Here is a 19,779-nt window from a genome sequence, read left to right on the forward strand (position 1 = left end):
AGCAAATTATTTTTGTATAGACAGGCAATCTGCTTCTAAAATGTATAGGGGAATGCAGAGGACCATGACTGAAAAACACACGTGAATAAGAACAAAATCATATTGGCAATAGGATAGAAAAATAGACCAATAGGATAGAACAGGAAGTGCAAAAACAGACCCATGTGACTGTGCCCCTGCTCCATTTCTCCAAGCCATCTTCTATCGCTGTGTCCCTGCTTCCTTTGGTATCTCCTTCCCTACCTCAGCGCCTATTCCCTCCCTTTCCTTAACCCCTCTGCGCAGTTGAAGCTCCAGTATTGCTGCTGTTGAGGGCCTGCCCTCCTCTCTCAATAACTGACCCACATTTATAAAAGATCTGAAGACATTTCCACAGTGAATGTGGTTGCTGTGATGCTCTGAGGGTGTATGCAATTTTTAATATTTATCTTGGATAGGGAGAGGAGCTACAAGCCAGCACAGGCAGTTACACGCACATACTGATTCTCTGGTTCCAGTTCAGACCTCTCAGTTCCCAGCTACTGGGCTTTATGAAAAGCAGGCAATGCTGAGCATTGTGAAAGGGTGGGAGTGATCTCTGGACTTATGTGAAATGGTGGATACTGAGCAAAATACACCAGATCCTGCGTTCTTGATAAACAGAATGACACCTTTGGGTGTAGCAAGGACCCTGCATGTTTTAAGTATGAAATAGCACTGATTATTATTCATATGGATATGTGAACACTCATCAGTTCTACGTTAGTAGGGTGAGTGGATGAACTATATGATCGGTAGAGCAAAATAGATAAAAACTGATTCTCCTAATCATTGAAATAAAACATTTTAAGAGTTACCTGGGGAGGACTGATTTGAGTAGATCATATGAGTGTATCCTAGAACAGAAATCCTTAGATGACCCCCAGCATTTAGACAATTTAAGACAACCTGCAATCATTATTTTTATCATCTGACATTACTTTTTCTACAATTGATGCTATTATGGTTGCAATTATTTCTCTGTGGACACTGTCCCACAGGTGCTGGCTAATTGTTTACTTCTTTTTTTATTTTCCAAAGTTAATTTCAATGTAGATTCATTAGTGGTTTGAATAGGGCCACAAAAGACATTTTTGTTTGTTCACTCAATTGTTCCCTGTGCATTTAAGCAGATAAAACAACAAACCGCATGCCATTTCTGTTACTGAAAATTTACACAGCAACCCATTTCTCTGCACAGAGGATCACACCGTCTTCACTTCCACAGCAGGGAGATAATGAATCTTCACTTTCACAGACAGGGAGAGTTGCTAGCATGTGTTTCTCATTGTCCATTCTTTCAGTCACGGAATTCAGAAAAATAGTATTTAATAGTTAAATGAGAGACAGAAACTCGCATCAGATTACATTTTAGACTTGCTGATGACAAGAGCAAACGGTGCTATTCTCCATGCCGTTGCACATTACCTTGCCTTTGCAGGCACTCTTACTTGGAAGAGCATGTGGGGCTTAAGTATGCCACGTTAACACAAAATTACAGCCACTAGCACCCTGTTTCTCAGACTCAAGAAGAAACTTTGGGTTAAATTTCCCAAAAAGTGATGAGGAACCACCAGAAAGTAAGTATGAGATGTTTGTCATTCATGTCCCTAAAGGTTTGGGAACTGGAGCCATGGAAGTTGGGCAAAAGCAGTCCCTAGGTAAAGGCACTGGGTGATGTCTTTCTGCTAAAAAATCTGAGTCCATGAAGTACCTTCATGTTCAGAGAGGATTTGAAAAGTAATCTTTGTTCGATAATGAATCTGAACACGACTCAAGCAGCACTCTTGGAAGAGATCGGAATTAAGTATAAGACCAGCGATGTACATAACTGGAGAGTATAGTCACTGCCATGGTATAATGAGGGGAGGACCAAAAGAGGATATCAAAACATACTTCTCCCTTTTTCATAGACTCTTAAAACATGCAGCTTAGAAATAACCTCAAAGGGGCAATCACCCATTTAAAAAACTCTGCTAAATGGTTATTTAATTTATCCTTGAACATTTCTAGTCCATCCTTGGGCTGCCTCAGTCAGTCCTAAAAGAATCCATAATAATTAAAGTTATGTTTATTAGGGGAGACGACATTTTAGCATTTGGAGCTTCTGATGTTAACTGTTCTTTTACTGGTGCATTCAGTCAAATAACTCATGAAAATGTGAAATAAGTGCATGTTTATAATTCATTTAAAACATTATAAGGTCAGCAAAATATAATGATGTCATATGATTTTGTACTGAAATGGCTACTTAGAATAAAGTGGTGCACTTAACACTCTTATAAAATACCAATGAAATAATTACCAGTTAGGATTACTTTTTTAGTAAAAATTATTAAAAATCATACCCAAAATAATAATGCCCAAATCCCAAGGCTCTGGGAAACAGAGATTCTCACTTACATATAGTGGAAGTACACACTGGGATACATTTTCTAAAACACTAGTTGGGCAATAAGTATGGGAAGTTCTTTATTTCTTAATGAGCGAGTTCTTTATTTCTTAAATGTGAGAAATAATGAGAAAAATAAATGAGTTATCATTTCTCTCGAGAAATAATGAGTTCTTTATTTCTTAAATGTGAGATTAATGATTTGAACAAAAAGATTTATACACAAGAATGCCTATTAAGAGATTATTATATAACAAATTGAAGCAACCTTAACGTTCAATATTAGAACTATTACTTTTATAATTTTCTTCATTACATGATGGGATACAATGAGCAAGTAAAATTGTGTTTTGAAGAATATTTAATGAAATGAGGAAAATACATCATGAGAGCTATAAAAACAGTTGAATGGATAAAGTGAGGTTAAGTGAGGAAAACATCAAATGTTATTTACAATATGATACTAATTTTATAAAGTATAAATGACTGCATTACATAATTATATAGGTACGACCAGGTTGTAAATAAATACAATAAGATATTAATAATGATGGGTTTTGTTTAAAGTGATTGTAGGAAATTTTCCTTTCTTATACTTTTCCATTGATTCTCAATGAATGTAATAAATGAATATATATGCATTTTATTTTGGAGGATTAAAGTGATATTGTTATCTTTAAAGAGAACGGTAATAAATAACAACTCTCCTTAATTAAAAATTATATTTAATAGCAGGAAGTGAAAAAGCCATGGCCTAAAACTCCAGTTTTAAATATAATTTCTTTGTACTAATGATTTTACTGTTAATCATTCAAACAATGAAGTTATTTACAAATCTCATTACAGTCCTTCCTCTGAACTGAAGACACAATATGATATATGTTTATAATATATAATGGTGTACCACCCAGTGATATTAACTGGGGGTCGGTGTGTGGACCAACATGAAGACATAGAGTTATGCAGACAAAAGGAGCTAAAGAGAAGACCATTAGAGGCACTAAGTGGAAAGGTGTGTGGCTCTCAGGAAACCCTCATGTCTTGAACTAGAACAATCTCTGCATGAGCCTGTATTATTTAAAGGTTGCTGACATTCAGGCAAACACTGTATCCCCTTCCCTTGGTCGGCAGCCTTCTCCTAAGAAGGTATCTATAAACCCTGTCACACTGTGGCAACTCTGCTCAACAGAAAAGGAATGATGCCTTCCCAAAGTACAGAGGGAAACAGCACTTAAGGTATTTGCTGGGAAATATTTCAGTGCGTCACATAAAAACCATTCATAGTACAAAATAATTGGTGTCTCATGAGGTGATTTCATTCTAGTCATTTATTGAAGAAACCCAGACGCCCCAGAGATATTGTTTGTAGGTAGAAAACATTTGAAAAACTAACATTTTAATTAATTAGTGATTATGGGAATTGACTAAGGATGAGCACTTGCCCAAAATCCTAAATTTACAGCTTTCCTGGAAACGCTTAAGTTTTGAATTCAATTTGACATGGGTCAAATTTCAGCTCTGACACTTCAGAAGTGTCATCACTGGGAAGGTAGGGAATGTGCGAAATGAAAAAGTACACGAGGGCACCCTGGAAGGTGATGAAATGACTACTTCTTTGACATGATCCTCAAAAGAAGTAATACAGGAAGGCAGTCTTACCGGGAAACTCAGGAGGATGGATTGCGATTTTTTTGTGCTTTTTTTTTTTAGCTTTGAAGAATATTATACCTAATAGCCAAGTTGTATTTATTCTTCATGTGATATTTAATTCTTGCTAAATATTAACACCTGATAATAACTGTTTTTGGAGAACTAAGCACAGAGTCGGAGTCTATCCTTGGGCCAGAGTTTGCTAAAAAGCAAAAAGGGGTCCTGAAGGGGAAGCAATGATTGACGACATTCCCAAGGTTGAAGTGAGTCTTCAGAGAAAGGAATCATGGCAAAGAACTCAGCGCTTTCCCCAAGCGGTATTCTCCTTTCCCTGCCCATCTTGGAGAATAAAGATTTCACGTTTTTAAGGGAGCTGGGAAGTAGCCTCAGAAGGCATTTGGGGAGCTGACATGTCTATGCATAAACTACAGAACCCCAAGAAGGATCATGGAAGACTAAGGTCAGGATAGTGTTCTCTGGGGAGACCACCAGAACCATCAGCCTATTTGTCAGTATTCTGGGAACACTTGAAATGGCTGGGACATTAGACAACAGGTAGATGTTGAAACATGAATTCAGGAAAGAAAACAAAACAAAGGCTATTTAAACTGATACATGGGAGGGATACAGACTCGAGTATTTCAGCATGTTATCATAAAAGGAGAGCAATGAAGAAATTTTGGAGGAGTATGTGACTCAGAAAATTTCATGGTAACTCTGTGATGCTGTTCCCACGTTACCCAAACAGTAACGGCTTCTCTAGGATGTTGGGGAAATTGAGGAATTGTTTGAAGGGAATAAGTGTTACAAAGCATGAAATATAATACAACTAAGCTACTGGTGGTATTATATTACCACAGAGTATGAGAATGTTTTGCTGATATGCTATCTGGACAGATGGGGAAATAAATTTTTAAACAGATTTTTTTCTATCAACACATATGAATCTCCTACATTCCACCAAGCACACCATGATGGCTGCCGTAATCTCAGGAGACTCGTATTTGTATCTACTTTAAAACTGGTCCTGTAACTGAAGTGGAAATGGAACTTCACGTGCATATTCTCCATAAACCACATTCTGAAGACCGAGGTAAAGCAGAGTCCAGGGAAATGAAGCACGATGCAATCGCTTCTACATCAGATTGTTGATGATCAAGTAAAAGATAAAAAATGTGCTTCTACTGGCTGCTTGGCTACTTTTCTCTGTATAGCATATTGAAATATCATTTTTATATTCTATTCCTCAGATTCAAAGTTTATGATTTTTTAATACAGACTTATTATATATCTACATACGGTCATGAAAAATTATTCTGCAATAACAACATTCATCCTACTAGGGTTAACAGATGACCTAAAACTACAGGATTTTCTTTCAGCATTTCTGTTTCTCACCTACATTTTTACTGTTGCTGGGAATCTAATCATTATCCTCACTCTGATGGACTCTCACCTTAAAACACCCATGTACTTTTCCCTTCGGAATTTCTCCATCTTAGAAATGATACAGGACAGTTAGCATGTCCCTAGGTAGACAGGGAGGTCCCTGGTGGAATAAACAAAGACAGTCATTTCCTAAAACTTCAGGTTTTGAAATCACTCCTTCACTCCAGGACATAATGCAACAAGGCCTTGAGGTTAACTGTAAAATTCATTTTGGCCTGGCATATGGAGCTGATCTGATAGATAAAGAGTGGATTACTTTGCTAATTCCTTCAGTATGGGCAAGCAGAACAAACCTGGTAGACGAATTTCATTGAAAGGCGCCAGTTCCCTTCTTCAAACAAGTTCCCTTCTTCAAACAGCTCCCCTTCCCCAAGCAGGCAAGGGAAGGTATAAAAGTAAGAGCTTTTGCCTCTGTCATGGGGCACCCCCCATTCGGGACCCCCTCCCGCTCGGGAGCTGCAACCTCTTCTCCTGCCTCTAATAAACTATCCTCTTTTTAAAACTCTTTGCCTCTCCTGGTCCGTGTTTCTATTCTTCGGCTTCACAAGACACAATCCCGGCCCGCGCTCAGAAACTGCTAGCAGATCCAACATCACCTTCACCATTTGGGGAGTCACAGGAAAATATTCCCACATCAGAAATACTATTTACAACTGTCTGTGTTCCTCGATTCCTGTACAGCATGACAAATGGGGACAGACGCTGTTCTCTATAATGCTTGTGCCATCAATTATTTTTTGTCATCCTCATCTGGGCAACAGAATTTTTTCCTCTAACTGCCATGTCCTACAACCACTACGCGGCCATCTGCAAGCCCCTGCACTACACCATCCTCATGAATGAAGGGTAGGCACCATCCATGTCCTTTGCTGTTGACTGATTTGGATTCATTGTTATACTTCCACCGCTTAGCCTGGGAGTTCAGCTAGATTTCTGTAACTCCAATCTCATTGACCATTTGGCTGTGACTCATCTCCTCTTCTGAAACTTGTGTGCTCAACACTCAACTGGTAGAGCGACTTATTTTCATCTTGGCTGTGTTGACCCTCATAGCCACACTAGTTTGTGTAATTCGGTCCTACACATACATCCTCAAGGCATTTTAAAGCTCCCTTCAGCTCAGCAAAGAAAAAAGCCTTCTCCACCTGTTCTTCCCACATGATTGTGGTTTGCATCACCTATGGAAGTTGCATCTTTATCTACATCGAACCAGCCAAAGAAGGAGTGACCGTTAATAAGGGGGTGTCCTTGCTCAATACCTCCGTTATCTCTTTGATGAACCCTTTCATTTCTACTCTACGGAATAAGCAAGTCAGACAAGCCTTCACTGACTCCATAAAAAAGATGGCGTTTTTTCAAAGACTTAGGTAACTAAAAAGACTTTTTTAATTAAAAGCAGACACAAATCACTATTTCATCTTTTACTATGTGTTCTAATTCAAATCTACAGTACAGAACTGAAGTTACAATCTGATTAACCACAGAGGTTTCTTTTCTATTACTCGTAGAAACACAGAATGAAGTAAGCATTATGGCCCTATTTCCAACAGACCTTTCATAATGGCTCACTTTCATAAGTGACCATAAATATAGATTTTCAGAAAGTCCAAACGATACCTCACCATCCTGTCTGAAATACAAAAAAAAAAAAAAAAAAAAGCTGTAACAAAAATTTGAGTTATACTTTTGTCCATCCTTCTCTTTAAACTAATAGCTATTTCAGGGCAAAAATTCTTTATCTCAGGATTCCTTCCTGGTCTAGCATCCACTGTCTCAAGAAGAATGGGTAGATGTAATTTGTTTCTTATTTTCAATAATGCAAACCACCACACCATAGACTAAGACAGAACTGTATCATACACTAATTTGTTGTTAAAGTGGAACCTTTTTTTGGTGTTTTAAATTTTTTACTTTTGGCATTACAGTCCTTCATTTTTTCTAGTTTTGTTGAGATATAATTGACACAAAACATTGTATCAGTTAGGGCCGGCCGGTGGCTCAGGCGGTTAGAGCTCCATGCTCCTAACTCTGAAGGCTGCCAGTTCGATTCCCACATGAGCCAGTGGGCTCTCAACCACAGGGTTGCTGGTTCAATTCCTCGAGTCCCGCAAGGGATGGTGGGCTGTGCCCCCTGCAACTAGAAAACGGCAACTGGACCTGGAGCTGAGCTGCACCCTCCACAACTAAGAAAGAAAGGACAACAATTTGAAGATGAACGGCACCCTCCACAACTAAGATTGAAAGGACAATGGCTTGACTTGGAAAAAAGTCCTGGAAGTACACACTGATCCCCAATAAAGTCCTGTTCCCCTTCCCCAATAAAATCTTTAAAAAAAAAAAAAAAAAGATTGCATCAGTTGAAGGTGTACACCATAATGATTTGATATATGTATACATTCCAAAATGATTACAACAATAAGTTTAGTTAACATTCATCAACTCACAGTTATAATTTCTTTCTTGTGATGAGAACTTTTTAAGATCTACTTTCTTAGCAACTTTCAAATACACAATACAGTGCCGTTAACTATAGTCACCATGCTGTACATTACATCCCCAGACTCAATTTAGCTTCTAACTGGAAGCTTGTACCTTTTGACTATTTTTACCCATTTCCCACAGCTCCCCAGCTCCCACCTATGGCAACCACTAATCTGTTCTCTGTTTCTATGGATTTGGGTTTTTTTTAGATTCCACATATAAGTGATATCATACAGTATTTGTCTTTCTCTGGCTTATTTCACTTAGCATAATGCCTTCAAGGTCCATCTATGTTCTCAAAAGTGACAGGATTTTCTTCTTCTTATGGCTTAAATACACACACACGCATATTATATATATCACATTTCCTTCATTCATTCACCCATCAATGGACACTTACGTTATTTTCATATGTTAGCTATTGCAAGTAATGCTACAATAAACATGGGGATGCAGATACCTCTTTGAGATAGTGATTTTATTTCCTTTGAGTATATACCCAGAAGAGAGATAACTATATCACATGGTAGCTCTATTTTTAATTTTTTGAGGGATCTCCACACTGTTTTCCATAATGCTGTACCAAACTACCCATTCCCACTAACAGAGCACCAGGGTTCCCTCTCCTCCATATCCTCACCAACACTTATCATATATTTGTTTTATTATAATCATCCTGACGTGTGTGAGATGTATGTTATTGAGATTTTGATTGCATTTCTTTGATAGCAGTGATACTGAGCAGCTCTTCATGTACCTGTTGGCCATTCATATGCTTTTTTGGAAATTTTTCTATTCAGGTACTTTGCCCATTTTTAATTGGGTTTTTGAAGAGTTTTCCTATTGACAGTAGAAGCTCCTTATACATTTGGATATTAACCCCTTATCAGATACATGGTTTGTAAATATTTTCTCCCATTCCATAGGCTGCCTTTTCATTTTGTTGATTGTTTTCTTTGCTATGCAGAATCTTTTTTTTTTGTTTCTTTTTTTCTTTGAGACTTATGTCAGAAGTCTGACACATTCTCTGCTCAGGATATGGCAAAGTTGAAATCAAGATGTCAGCCAGCCAATCAAATAGAGAGCCAACTAGGGAGAGATCTCCCTCTAAGCTCCTTCAAATTGTTACAGAATTCATCTCCTTTCATTGTAAAATTTCTTGGGTCACCCAGCTAGAAAATGACAAGGCAAGATTTCAAACTTTCCAGTATCTGGATTCAAAGTCTGCACACTTTATTCCGTACTAGTGGTTCTCAAACATTAACACGCATTTGAATCAATGGGGAATTTATAAAAACATGTTAATTTCTAGACGTTCCAGATGTTGTGATTCCTGGTTTAGAAATTGTCATTTGAGGTTGTGCAAAAGCTTTTTAGTTTTAGTCTCATTTGTTTAATTTTGCTTTTGTTGCCTGAGCTTTTGGTGTTACATCACAAAAAAATCGTTGCCATGGCCACTGTCAGGGAGCTTTCCCTTATATTTTTATCTAGGCATTTTACATCTTCAAGTCTTACATTTAAATCTTAAATTCATTTTAGGTTGATTTAGGTTGTAATTAAAATTTATTGGGGTGACAACGGTTCGTAAAATTACATAGGTTTCAAGTGCACAATTCTGTAATACATCATCTATATACCACATTGTGTGTTCACCACCTAGAGTCAGTTCTTCTATCACCATATATTTGACCCCATTTACTCTTTCTACCACTCCCTTCCCCCCTTACCCTCTGGTAACCACTAAATTACTGTCTGTGTCTATGAGTTTTTGTTTATTTGTCTTGTTCCTTTGTTGCTTTCAGTTTTATATCCTAAATATCAGTGGTTTTTTGTGTGTATGGTGTAGAATAAGGGTCCAGTTTTGTTCCTTTGCATGTGGGTATCCAGTTTTTCGACACCATTTATTGAAGAGACTACCTTTCCCCATTGTGGCTGCCCATCTATATTAGTCTGAGAGATATCATGGTCATTTAGCCAATACCCGAGACCTCTGCAGATCAAATCTTTCAGTTCTGCTGGCCACTTACCTTATCTCTTGCGTTTAAGTGCTGCCACCTGACCCCTACATTCCAGGTTCCCAACATCCCATTGAATTCAGGGAGTCCTTTTCAGTAGCTCCATTTCCTATTATCTTTTCTGAACTTCAAGGAATATTCACTATAGAACCGTTCAGGAAGCCACGGCTCCCTTTCAACTTTGTGTTTCTCAAAAGCCAATGAATGGAATATCCTCTGGAATTTCCTGGGCTATTGTTAAACAACAGATGAGCAAGTCTTACATAATAATCTACTTCAGTATCCCAGTTTCCTTAAATCTTTGGATGCCCTTCTCAACAGCATAAGGAGGAAGTACTGGAATCTCAGTTTCCTGCAATGAAGGGTTCACTGGGCCAAGGAGAGCCATGCTGAGCCACTTGAGATACTGGCGTTCACATCAGTAAATCCAACCCAATCCAATGTTACTTCTCACCTTCCCCTGATTCCAAAACTCTTACGATTCATTCCCATAGATATTCCTCTGGCTTCTTTTGATACAAATTAGCTGCCTTAAAATTCTTTTGATGTATATGGTACCTCCTTCCAGGTCATACTTTGTACCCAATTCCCCAGAGTCTGTTTGAACTTGAGTCTGGTTATTAGATTACAAGCAATGAGATAACGTCGGGGTGGGCCTTGAATAATTTCAGCATTCTCCTACAAGAAACCTACCTCAGAAGAGATCATTACAGTTTCTTCAGGCAAGAAGAGATCAAACACTTGAGACGGAATATAAATATCTGCTTCTCTGGTAAAGGCAGCTAGGCAATTGTAGGGCTTCAACTGAAGCTCCCCGTATGCCCTCTAGTAACCCCTGAAAGTTGTGAATTCAACTTGCATCAAAATTAGTCATCCACAAGATTAGATTTGAGTTGGATTCCAGAAGTTTCAATCCTGTAGCAACAGGAAATACCAGTTTCTTTTAGGGAAGTCATAGTTTTCTGCCCTTTTTTCCATTCCTTAACCTGGGTGTTTAAAATCTTGAGATAATCACCTTTCTTTCTCCAAGTTCTCCAGATACTTAGAAATAACTGTCTGGGCCCACAGCAAGTCACCCCAGGATATCCCACAATGGCATATTGATTACTTGAAGTAAAATCACTTGAAAAGCACCAGGAGTGGGAGGAGCTCTCTGACTCTCTGTGTCTCTAAATTTCCATGTGATAGGTGCCCTCATGCTCCTACGGGCTGAGAGGCAACCTTATCACAAAAGTTAAAAAAAATCCAGAGTTATAAAAGCCTGTATAAACAAAGCTTGTAATGCCTTTACTAATTTATTACCTAACCCCAAACTTTGCTTAGATTCCTTTCCAATGAGCACTTTCTTTGTCCTGTCAATTGCTCACAAATTTACTGTTTTCTTTATCTAAAAAGTACAAAAATTTACCTAATTTGGTCATTTCTTTGAGTCTGATTTTACAATATGAGCATCATATTATGATTCTCCCAGGCACAAATTTTCCCTTGAAACAGCCATAGTTGGAAGACGAATATCAAAATTTGTGGGATACAGTCAAAGCAGTATTTTTGGGGAACTTATGCCTGTATAGCAATAACACTGATAAAATATTTGTGATGTGTATCATTGGCCATAATCTTAGTCACATAGCCATACCAGGGTAGGGGAGGCTGGATAGTATTTGATCTGGGCACTTTGAACCCTGTATGCAATTGGGGTTCATTTGCTACAGATAAAAGAAGAAAAATACCAGACAGGAAATTACCAGTCTCTGTCACAGCCCATCAGGATGTTCTTCAAAAATTTACTGTAAATATAGAGATAATTTCTTTCTCCCCAGCCTACTCTCCTGCCAGGGAAAATTATCAATCACTCTCTGCCAATAGTGGGATAACAGAGAGGTGTGATATGACATGGCTAGTCAGTGTAAGAAACCTCAGTAGAGCAGTAGTGAGTGGGCTGAATAGAGTGACAATGGAGGCACCTGCTTCAGTAGAGGCAGCAGGAACACACCTCTGCTCCATCATTTGACACCAGGGCCAACATAAACAGCAGAGCAAGAATGTCCAAAATTACAGCAGAGACAGTCAAAGAAAAAGTTCTCCTCAGGTTCTCTGGATGGTAATAAGCCATAGCAAAACAAGAAACATACCCTGTTACCACGTAATGTTTTATCCAGTGCTTGGGATGCAAAACTTTCCATTGCTTCAAATACCAAAAGTAGTTTCATTGCCTACCTGAAAAGTCATAAGTATAAGGAAAAAAGATGAAAACACATGCCAAGTAGCACTGGTAGAACATCAAGTTGAAATTTAAGTGCTAGTAAGCCTCTTAAATATTGGGGCAAGTAGCTAGAGTATCATGGAGAAGAAAGCAGGATCTTTGTGTTCAGGTAAGTTTTTATTCAAAACCTGCACCACCACTGTAGGACATTCTGATGGGTCACTTCTCTGCTCCCAAGTTTCCTCATCTATAAAATGAGGATAGTTTGGGTTTCTTTACTTTAAGATTTTATGTCAAAGATAAATAACATATTATATATACAGTACAAAGAGAGTGTCTAATTCTAGGGGGGAAAAGATTCAATAAAGAAATCAAAACAGAATTCAGATAACACCAGACCACTGTCCATGTCTCTGAGGACCTTGTTCCCATTGCTACGTGTGTTTTCACACAGTTGATTAGACTGCCACCAATTCATTAGGAACTTGTGAAACTGAATCACCAAGGAGTATTTTGTTGTTCACTCATATGTTCCCTGTGCACTGTTGGCAGACCAAATATATAAAAGAAATGTTGCTGTTACAGAATTTGCAGGAAAGCCTGCCACCCTGCCCAGGAAGATCAGAGGTACCCCTGTGACAAAACTAGAGAGATAACTTCCTTGTTTCTGCACCAGTCTCTTCTTCCTTTGAACTAACAGAGTAACTGGGAAATACATATCAGATGCCTGTTTAGACTTGGTAAGGGAAGAGGAACCTGAGACTGGGCTCATTATATCAGGAGGCATGAAAATCTAGGAGAGTTCTGCCAATTGTCATACTTGCCCCTAAGAGGTTGTATTTGTGTGTTTTAATTTTTTTCAGTTATAGTTGACATTCAATATTATTTTATACAATATTAATATTTATTCAATATTATTTTAAGTGTACAGCATAGTGGTTAGGCATTTATATAATTTATGCTGTGATTCCCCCTGCTTAAGTCTAGTACCCAGCTGACACTATACATAGCTGTTGCAACATTACTGACTATATTCTCTATGCTGTACTTTACATCCCCATGATTATTTTGTAACTACCAATTTGTATTTCCTAATCCCTTCACCTTTTTTACCCAGCTCTGCAAGCCTTCCTTCCCCACCTCCTCCACCCTCTTCCTGGCAACCATCAGTTTGTTCTCTGTATATATGAGTCTGTTTCTGTTTTGTTGTGTATTTGTGCATGCACACACACATATGGTTGTTTGCAGGGTGAGACTGGGGGTTGAGATAGGTGTAATATAACACAGAATGTTGATATGATTGCTGGCAAAGGCCAGCAATTTGTTTGAAATGGTTTGAATTCATTTGAAGCAGTCTTATATCCAAAGGATCTATCTACCACTATAGGCTTAATTGCATTATTAGAAGTAGTGTTTATTTAATAAGCTTCACGAGTTAAAACCCCATGTCACTGAAAATTAACATATATTAGGCATTTTAAAACATTAAACTAATGATCATTCAAATGCTATTATGATTGAGTTCACCAGTCTTTTTATCAATGTAGAAGAATAAAAGTTTTTATAAGAGAAGCGGGGGATGATTTTAGATCCTATGAACATCATAGGAGAGGGAGAGCTGGAGTTAATGTAGCTAGTACAAGGATCTTGAGATCATCACGCTAAGCAAAATAAGTCAGACAGAAAAAGTCAAGAACCATATGATTTCACTCATATGGGAATATAAAACTAAAAGCAACAAGCAAACAAGACAAACAAACAAGCAGAAACTCATAGACACAGACAATAGTTTAGTGTTTACCAGAAGGTAACAGGGATGAGGGAAGAGGCAGAAGAGGATAAACGGGGTCAAATATATGGTGACAGAAAGGAATTTGACTTTGGCTGGTAAACACACAATGCAATGTGTAGGTGATGAATTATAGAATTATATACTTGAAACCTATATAATTGTATTAATCAATGTCACCCCAATAAATGTAATAAAAATAAAACTCTTCTACAATGGACGGGAGGGAAACAGGGAGGAAATTAGACATGAAGAAATAAACCTATCATTTAGTTTGGCCTATCAGAGTCTTCCCCTGGCCAAGTACATGGCAAGACACTACCTCTCCAGTAAGTCATTTTTCCCATGAGCTAAATAAAGGAGAGGTTTCTCTGTTCCAAAATCATGTCTGTGAACTCTGAGCAATGCACCTTGCTAACTTAGTTTATGGTGAGAGATGACACAACTTTAGTAGAAAGAAAAGAACTTAGAGAAACTGAGTGAATATAGGAAAATATAAATAGCTACCAACATAACTAAGAGAGATTACCAAGAAACAAGCATGCAGGAGTTGTCCCGAATCCAAAGTTGTTATCTTATGCTACCATGTCAGTGAGTACGCACTAAAATAAAATATCATCTCCCACTTGTAGCCTGAAAGCTCCTTGAGGGAGCAACTTGTTCATGGTTGGACCTCCAGGCTCTGATATTATACTCTTTAAATAATAGGTGCTTATTAAACATTTACTTGAATGAATAAATGTAGATTATTTACCTGAGCAATAAGAAAAAACAGTACCCTAATGTATTTTTGATTCTCTATTCATATCACACACACTGGGTAGAACAGGGGCAATTGTTTAAATATATAAGAGAATAGTTCTTTTTCACACGTAGAAGTATGTAGTGTTTCTCTACAAACCTTTGATGCCTAAATTTGCTTATTTAGCAACCAATCCTCCCTAATAAAACAATGACATACTATAGGCCAATAGTTAAGTTATTATTAACTACTTATATCCCCAGGGAGACTGCATTTACCAGGTCTTCTTTTATAGATGGATACCTCAGAGTAGCTACTGAAAATATGAATCTTAATGAGGGTAAGTTCTGACATGAAGGGAGGGAAATAGCCTAAGCCTCTGTCTAACAGGATTCCTGAGAAAACGCAAATTAGAGTAAGGGAGACTTAAAACTCCTGGGAGGTACTGAAATGGACAGTGATAAATGTCAACGAGAAAGGTAAGGTACTTTATAATTTGTTTACAAAGATTGGCTCATATGTGTGTCCATTTGTTTCCAGATGTTGCTTGGGCAAGTTACGTATATCAAAATTCAGAAAACATAAACTGGTTGGTAAATTAGTGGGGAGAGGCCATTTGAGGAGGTGAACAGCAGCAACTATTCAAAGAAGAAGTCACTAAGATATAGCCTGAAACAGATTCTAAAGGCTGGGTTCTGCAAGGAGCACAGGGTTGACTAGGAGGTCAAAGGAAGCAGACACCACAGATCAGTCCCTCTGGGTTCTGTCCATGACCCAAAGCTCCAGAACAGGACAAAATCTGGTTTATATTCAGGTTCTCGAAATTTTTCAGGAAACCCTCTGCCTAAGAGTCCCAAAACTGCCTTTGAAATACTTTCATTTGCCTAAATATAGTGTGAAAAAGTGAAGATACATATTTGTATCTTAAACTTTTATCTCCCTACTGAGAAACAAATTGAAGTACAAAGAGCAGAATTAACATTTTTAAATGAATGTGTTGGTATTAAAATTCAGCACAGCAAGATCAACATAAAACACTAATTAAACATTTGTGCAAATCCACAAAAGGTACACCACCAAAAGTAAACCAAATGTACACTATGGACTTTGATGTGTCCATGTATTTTATCAATTGTCACAAATGTACCATCTTGGTGGCGGCTATTAATCATGGAAGAGGCTGTGCATGTGTGGAGGTAGGAAGTATATGGGAAATCTCTGTACCTTCCTCTCAATTTTTCTGTGATCCTAAAATTGCTCTAAAAATTTGTTTTAATTTAAAAACACAAATATACTAATAGATCTTCTCAGTTTTGAAAATGGAGCATTTCAGTATGGTGTGGAAAAGCAAAGAAAAATGAGGATGGCGGGGGGAAAACTTCAAAAATGACATAATTTCCTCCATGGTAAGGACAAATATTAATAAAATTTTAATAAATCTTAAAATATTAATTAAAAACCACAAGGCAGTTGAGAAACTGTAAAACAGACCATGATTTATGTTTTGTTTTGTTTTTATTTGACATCTTTATAAATGTGCTTTCTAATCAGAGAATCATAAGCATAAGATCTATATTATGTATTTCCTATAGATGTCTCCTAGTAAGATGTCAAAGGCCCTCTGTTAACAAACTGATTATTAAGTAAAAGACGTGCATGTGAGCTGGTTTGCGGGGGTGTTTTCATTCAAGTTCCAATATTAGCTTCTTATGACACTTCTCTCTTCAGGTGGAATCACACTTGACTTGGCATAAGGAAGTGATGAGAAATCATACAGCAATAACATTCATCCTGCTGGGATTGACAGATAACCCAAAACTACAAGTTCTGATTTTCGTATTTTTGTTGCTCACCTACATGTTGAGTGTTGCTGGGAACTCCATCATTATCACCCTCACACTTTTGGATTCCCATCTTAAAACTCCCATGTATTTTTTCCTCCGAAACTTCTCTTTCTTAGAAGTTTCATTCACCACTGTCTGTATTCCCAGATTCCTGTATACTATGATAACTGGAGATAATACTATTACTTATAATGCTTGTGCCACCCAATTATTTTTTATTGTCCTCTTTGGAGCAACAGAATTTTTTCTCCTTGCCGCCATGTCCTATGACCGCTACGTGGCCATTTGTAAGCCCCTGCACTACACAACCATCATGAACAACAGAGTCTGCACTGCACTCGTTCTCTGCTGTTGGTTTGCTGGCCTGTTGATTATCCTCCCACCTCTTGGCATGGGCCTCCAGCTGGAATTCTGTGACTCGAAAGTGATTGATCATTTTGGCTGTGATGCATCTCCTATTTTACAGATAACCTGTTCAGACACAGTGTTAATAGAGAGAATTGTTTTGAGTTTTGCCGTGCTGACACTCATTATTACCTTAGTGTGTGTAGTCCTCTCCTACACATACATCATCAAGACCATTCTAAGATTTCCTTCTGCCCAACAAAGGAAAAAGGCCTTTTCCACCTGCTCTTCCCATATGATTGTGGTTTCCATCACCTACGGAAGCTGCATCTTCATCTACATCAAACCTTCAGCAAAGGAAGGCGTGGCCATTAATAAAGTGGTATCTGTGCTCACTACCTCAGTTGCCCCTTTGCTTAATCCGTTCATTTATACACTTCGAAACAAACAAGTGAAAGATGCCTTCAAAGACACAGTAAAACGGGTTGTATTTCTCCCAAAGCAGTAAGAGATGATTGATTTTTGAGGTTATTAAATTAAATTTAAATCTGACTAACCCATGAGAGATATTCATGAGTTTGCCAAATATGGGGTTTCTTCCTATTCTGTAGAATCATCAAGCTAATCTGCCCCCAGGAACATTTGTCTCTTCTAGTCCAAAAGTCAAGATCAAGCTATTTATTTTATTTTATTCAGTATATTTTATTCAGAATAGTTTCTTCAATAAATGTATGTTCTAGATTCCCAAAATGTTCAATGTCATAAAAATAAAATGTAAACAAATAAAATTGTATTTCTGGCCACATAGCTTTCTCATGATGTAGAATATATGTGCCCATTTCTCACTTGTTGTGAATACTTCAATAGCTAGCCTCCAATCGTACAAAAGTAATTAAGTATTCTTTGTCAAAGCTTAAAAGAGGATCTAAAAGTGTGCACTCCAGAGCTCTTCTCATTTTAAAATGTCCATTTTTCAGGACTGAGTAGAAGATGCTAATAAAGCAACTTCAAAATCCATGAAAATAATTATATTCTTTCTTTTAAACCAATTTACCCACAAAAATGTTTGTACTGTCTTTTCTGGAAGTGTACTGCATCCTGAAATATAATGTGACTACAGAGAGAAAGAACAAGACTTCCAAGCGCTGGCTGTCCTCTACTGACATTGTCATTGATGGTGCTTACACACAGGCTCAGGGAGAATAAGTCTGACTCAGGGGTAGGATAGTACTCCTCAAAACTGTCAAGGTCTTCAGATATAAGGAAAGTCTGAGAAACGGTCACAATCAACAGGCGCCTAAGGTTACATGGCAACTAAATGTACTGTATTATCCTAGACAGAATTGTGGAGTAGAAAAAATGATATTAGGTGAAAACTAAGAAAATCTGAATAAACTATGGACTTTATTTAACAATAATGTATCCATTTTGGTTCAATAACAAATGCATCACACTAACGTAAGATTAAATAGGGGAAACTGGTCATGTGGTATGCAGGAACCACCTATATACTATCTCCTCAATTTTTCTGCAAATCTAAAGCTGTTCTAAAAACTAAGGTCTATTTAAAAATAAATACAATCCTCAAGTTAAATGACAACTATTTTCTCCATGCTGAGAAAAATCTATGGCTACTTAAATGATGGATGTGAAAGAAAATTTAAAGATCTCTTTTGCAGGCTGCTCAATGCAGGGATGGCACTCAACCCCATTGTTCCATCTTTCATTCTTCTCCTTAGCCTGCTGATAACCTATGTTTGATGCTCCCACTGCAGTTTCCTTAACAGTCTCTCTGGGTGACTTCTTTTAAACATCTATTTAACTTTTGTTCCTGAAGGTAACAAAGGGTCTTTATTAGTCCCTCAGAACCAGGCCCCCCAGAGAATGTACTGTTTGTCGGCACAATTGATCCCAAAGTGGCCAGCTCTGACACAGAAAAAAAATTGGTTACTTTGGATATTTAAAAACCTCCAAAACAGTAATGTGTCCCTTGCAGAGATAATCATTTCTCCTAGGAATAAAAGAGCCCTAGAAATTCTTTGGCCTTCAACATGTTTTGTTCACAATTTAACAAATATTTGAACATGTATTTGTCATTTTGCTATGCAGCATAGAAAATGCAACAAAGTTGCTCTGCCCCAGGACAACAATACAATATATAAAACATGCAACCATGAAAAGTTAACAATATGAGAAATTAGACAAGGCAACATATATTTAAGTGCCATGTGGAAAGCACAGATCATGTCTTTTTAATACAAAAGGGAGATCTCTTTGATCAAGTGAAATAATAATAGCATTTATGCTATTTACTATGTGCCAAGCATTGTTCTAAGTAATATGTATGGTAATAATAGAATCTACTTAAAATACTATATATTGTGTATTATTATCAGTGATGTAGTATTATTATTAATAATAACATGGTGCATTATCATTCTTCTATTGCAAAGAAGTGAACTGAGGCATAGAGCCTAAGACACATAACTAATAGATGGAAAAGCTGAGATTTGAACCCAGACAATCTGGATCCAGAGTTCATATAGTATATGACCAGAACATAATACTGCTTTCCATTCTGGCAGGCCTTGTAAGAAGACAGAACTCTCCTCAGACCCAGAAAAGATTTAGAAAGATGAAAAAGTAAGCAGAGAGCATTCCTTACAAGAAAACTGGATCAAACAAATGAATGAGACTGTGCTTCAATACTTTTTGAGTTAATTTTTGTACCTGGGTAAAATGTTTAGGGAAGATATAAGAGTTAGGAATTATTAATGATATTTACTGACTGATTAATATAAGAGGAAAGCAAAGTCTAAGTCACGTGTAGAGTTTAAATCTGGATGATTAG

The 19,779-nt window shown here is 37.5% G+C and overlaps 1 protein-coding gene and 1 pseudogene across 1 annotated transcript; both read left to right on the forward strand.

Moving 5' to 3' along the window:
* Positions 1-5,104: 5,104 nt before the first annotated feature.
* On the forward strand, positions 5,105-6,880 carry LOC117028828 (olfactory receptor 6C2-like; annotated as a pseudogene).
* Positions 6,881-16,500: 9,620 nt separating this feature from the next.
* LOC117028883 (olfactory receptor 6C2-like) lies at positions 16,501-17,436 on the forward strand. The gene has a single exon (XM_033117708.1). The coding sequence runs from the start codon at positions 16,501-16,503 to the stop codon at positions 17,434-17,436; it is 936 nt and encodes a 311-aa protein (XP_032973599.1).
* The last annotated feature ends 2,343 nt before the right edge of the window (positions 17,437-19,779 follow it).

The sequence above is a fragment of the Rhinolophus ferrumequinum genome, chromosome 10, assembly GCF_004115265.2.
Source record: "Rhinolophus ferrumequinum isolate MPI-CBG mRhiFer1 chromosome 10, mRhiFer1_v1.p, whole genome shotgun sequence".
NCBI lineage: Eukaryota > Metazoa > Chordata > Mammalia > Chiroptera > Rhinolophidae > Rhinolophus > Rhinolophus ferrumequinum.

What these genes read in the sequence shown, in the direction of transcription:
- LOC117028883 (XM_033117708.1), top strand. Translation starts at nt 16,501, where the DNA reads ATGAGAAATCATACAGCAATAACATTCATCCTGCTGGGATTGACAGAT.